General features: G+C 55.5%; 1 protein-coding gene across 1 annotated transcript in view; it reads left to right on the top strand.

The window, feature by feature from the left end:
• nubp1 (nucleotide binding protein 1 (MinD homolog, E. coli)) overlaps positions 1-3,703 on the top strand; it is a 92,611-nt gene extending 88,908 nt beyond the window's left edge. Inside the window, exon 11 of the mRNA XM_071390987.1 lies at positions 2,899-3,703. Within this exon, the coding sequence (XP_071247088.1) occupies positions 2,899-2,951 (53 nt within the window). The 3' untranslated portion in view covers positions 2,952-3,703. The remainder of the gene's footprint in view (positions 1-2,898) is intronic.
• Positions 3,704-4,299: the final 596 nt, after the last annotated feature.

Here is a 4,299-nt window from a genome sequence, read left to right as displayed (position 1 = left end):
ACTGTTAGACCAGAGGATTACTGCTGGGGGGGGTCATCAGACTGTTAGACCAGAGGATTACTGCTGGGGGGGGGGGGTCATCAGACTGTTAGACCAGAGGATTACTGCTGGGGGGGGTCATCAGACTGTTAGACCAGAGGATTACTGCTGGGGGGGGTCATCAGACTGTTAGACCAGAGGATTACTGCTGGGGGGGGGGGGGGGGGGGTCATCAGACTGTTAGACCAGAGGATTACTGCTGGGGGGGGGGGGGGTCATCAGACTGTTAGACCAGAGGATTACTGCTGGGGGGGGGGGGGGTCATCAGACTGTTAGACCAGAGGATTACTGCTGGGGGGGGGGGGGGGGGTCATCAGACTGTTAGACCAGAGGATTACTGCTGGGGGGGGGGGGTCATCATCAGACTGTTAGACCAGAGGATTACTGCTGGGGGGGGGGGGGTCATCAGACTGTTAGACCAGAGGATTACTGCTGGGGGGTCATCATCAGACTGTTAGACCAGAGGATTACTGCTGGGGGGGGGTCATCAGACTGTTAGACCAGAGGATTTCTGCTGGGGGGGGGGGGGGGGGTCATCAGACTGTTAGACCAGAGGATTACTGCTGGGGGGGGGGGGGGGTCATCAGACTGTTAGACCAGAGGATTACTGCTGGGGTGGGGGGGGTCATCATCAGACTGTTAGACCAGAGGATTACTGCTGGGGGGGTCATCAGACTGTTAGACCAGAGGATTACTGCTGGGGGGGGTCATCAGACTGTTAGACCAGAGGATTACTGCCTGGGAGGGGGTGTCATCAGACTGTTAGACCAGAGGATTACTGCCGGGGGGGGTCATCAGACTGTTAGACCAGAGGATTACTGCCGGGGGGGGTCATCAGACTGTTAGACCAGAGGATTACTGCTGGGGGGGGTCATCAGACTGTTAGACCAGAGGATTACTGCCGGGGGGGGTCATCAGACTGTTAGACCAGAGGATTACTGCTGGGGGGGGGTCATCAGACTGTTAGACCAGAGGATTACTGCTGGGGAGGGGGGGTCATCAGACTGTTAGACCAGAGGATTACTGCTGGGGGGGGGGTCATCAGACTGTTAGACCAGAGGATTACTGCTGGGGGGGGGGGGGGGGGTCGTCATCAGACTGTTAGACCAGAGGATTACTGCTGGGGGGGGGGGTCATCAGACTGTTAGACCAGAGGATTACTGCTGGGGTGGGGTCATCAGACTGTTAGACCAGAGGATTACTGCTGGGGGGGGGGTCATCAGACTGTTAGTCCAGAGGATTACTGCTAGGGGGGGGGTCATCAGACTGTTAGACCAGAGGATTACTGCTGGGGAGGGGGTGTCATCAGACTGTTAGACCAGAGGATTACTCCTGGGGGGGGGGTCATCAGACTGTTAGACCAGAGGATTACTGCTGGGGGGGGTCATCAGACTGTTAGACCAGAGGATTACTGCTGGGGGGGAGGGGGGGTCATCAGACTGTTAGACCAGAGGATTACTGCTGGGGGGGGGTCATCAGACTGTTAGACCAGAGGATTACTGCTGGGGGGGGGGGTCATCAGACTGTTAGTCCAGAGGATTACTGCTGGGGGGGGGTCATCAGACTGTTAGACCAGAGGATTACTGCTGGGGAGGGGGTGTCATCAGACTGTTAGACCAGAGGATTACTCCTGGGGGGGGGGTCATCAGACTGTTAGACCAGAGGATTACTGCTGGGGGGGGTCATCAGACTGTTAGACCAGAGGATTACTGCTGGGGGGAGGGGGGGTCATCAGACTGTTAGACCAGAGGATTACTCCTGGGGGGGGGGTCATCAGACTGTTAGACCAGAGGATTACTGCTGGGGGGGGGGTCATCAGACTGTTAAACCAGAGGATTAATGCTGGGGGGGGGGGGGGTCATCAGACTGTTAGACCAGAGGATTACTGCTGGGGGGGGGGGTCATCAGACTGTTAGTCCAGAGGATTACTGCTGGGGGGGGGGTCATCAGACTGTTAGACCAGAGGATTACTGCTGGGGAGGGGGTGTCATCAGACTGTTAGACCAGAGGATTACTCCTGGGGGGGGGGTCATCAGACTGTTAGACCAGAGGATTACTGCTGGGGGGGTCATCAGACTGTTAGACCAGAGGATTACTGCTGGGGGGGTCATCAGACTGTTAGACCAGAGGATTACTGCTGGGGGGGTCATCAGACTGTTAGACCAGAGGATTACTGCTGGGGGGGTCATCAGACTGTTAGACCAGAGGATTACTGCTGGGGGGGGGGGGTCATCAGACTGTTAGACCAGAGGATTACTGCTGGGGGGGTCATCAGACTGTTAGACCAGAGGATTACTGCTGGGGGGGTCATCAGACTGTTAGACCAGAGGATTACTGCTGGGGGGGTCATCAGACTGTTAGACCAGAGGGGGCGCGATCAGGCTAAGACTCATCGAGACGGCTGTCATGTCTTGTTTGTGAGATAAGAGGTCAAGAGTTGGTACCAAGTTTGGGAGGGGCTCAATCAGGAGGAAGTGGTATTCGCTTCGGGCAGTTTGATGTTACTGTGACACGTCGAACGCCTTGATGTTATCACACCACATATCTGATGTGTCCTCGTTTCTCTCTCTTTCCTACTATCCCTCCCTCCCTCCCCACCTCCCTCCCTCCCCTCCCTCCCTCCCTCCCCACCTCCCTCCCTCCCTCCTCCCCCCTCCCTCCCTCCCTCCCTCCCTCCCTCCCTCCCTCCCTCCCTCCCTCCCTCCCTCCCTCCCCACCTCCCTCCCTCCCTCCCTCCCCACCTCCCTCCCTCCCCTCCCTCTCTTTTCCTCCCCTACCTCTCTCCCTCCCTCTCTTTTCCTCCCCTCCCCTCCCCTACCTCTCTCCCTCCCCTCCCTCCCTCCCTCCCGTTGTTTCCAGGTATCCAGGCCTACTGCTTGTCCCATGTGACACGGGAGGAGAGTGCTGGCTAGAAGCCAGTCTGGAGTCCGCCATGTTGCTCTGGATGCCAGGGACGGATCACATGTCGAGGGTCCTACTGTCTGGAGAATGAATTAATCACATAGTGTCTCAGAGTAGTACTGCTGATCAGGCCTCCCCCCATTCACAAAGTGTCTCAGAGTAGTACTGCTGATCAGGCCTCCCCCCATTCACAAAGTGTCTCAGAGTAGTACTGCTGATCAGGCCTCCCCCCATTCACAAAGTGTCTCAGAGTAGTACTGCTGATCAGGCCCCCCCCATTCACAAAGTGTCTCAGAGTAGTACTGCTGATCAGGCCCCCCCCCCCCCATTCACAAAGTGTCTCAGAGTAGTACTGCTGATGTAGGATCAGGACCCCCCCATTCACAAAGTGTCTCAGAGTAGTACTGCTGATGTAGGATCAGGACCCCCCCATTCACAAAGTCTCAGAGTAGTACTGCTGATCAGGCCCCCCCCCATTCACAAAGTGTCTCAGAGTAGTACTGCTGATCAGGCCCCCCCCATTCACAAAGTGTCTCAGAGTAGTACTGCTGATCAGGCCCCCCCCCCATTCACAAAGTGTCTCAGAGTAGTACTGCTGATGTAGGATCAGGACCCCCCCATTCACAAAGTGTCTCAGAGTAGTACTGCTGATCAGGCCCCCCCCATTCACAAAGTGTCTCAGAGTAGTACTGCTGATGTAGGATCAGGACCCCCCCATTCACAAAGTCTCAGAGTAGTACTGCTGATCAGCCCCCCCCCCCCATTCACAAAGTGTCTCAGAGTAGTACTGCTGATCAGGCCCCCCCCCCCCATTCCAGAGTAGTGCTGCTGATCAGCCCCCCCCCCCCCCATTCACAAAGTGTCTCAGAGTAGTACTGCTGATCAGGCCCCCCCCCCCCCCATTCACGAAGTGTCTCAGAGTAGTACTGCTGATCAGGCCCCCCCCATTCACAAAGTGTACAGTTCTGTTACTCTGAGACTGTGAATATGGGACCTGATCCTAGATCCAGTTCTGTTACTCTGAGACTTGTTTGTGAATATGGGACCTGATCCTAGATCCAGTTCTGCTACTGAGTGTGTGAGTATGGGACCTGATCCTAGATCCAGTTCTGTTACTCTAAGACTTGTTTGTGAATATGGGACCTGATCCTAGATCCAGTTCTGTTACTCTAAGACTTGTTTGTGAATATGGGACCTGATCCTAGATCCAGTTCTGTTACTCTGAGACTTGTTTGTGAATATGGGACCTGATCCTAGATCCAGTTCTGCTACTGAGTGTGTGAATATGGGACCTGATCCTAGATCCAGTTCTGTTACTCTGAGACTTGTTTGTGAATATGGGACCTGATCCTAGATCCA

Source organism: Salvelinus alpinus, chromosome 1 (genome assembly GCF_045679555.1).
Source record: "Salvelinus alpinus chromosome 1, SLU_Salpinus.1, whole genome shotgun sequence".
Lineage (NCBI taxonomy): Eukaryota > Metazoa > Chordata > Actinopteri > Salmoniformes > Salmonidae > Salvelinus > Salvelinus alpinus.
The sequence above is the reverse complement of the archived record's forward strand: the minus strand, read 5'-3'. Positions and strand labels throughout refer to the sequence as shown.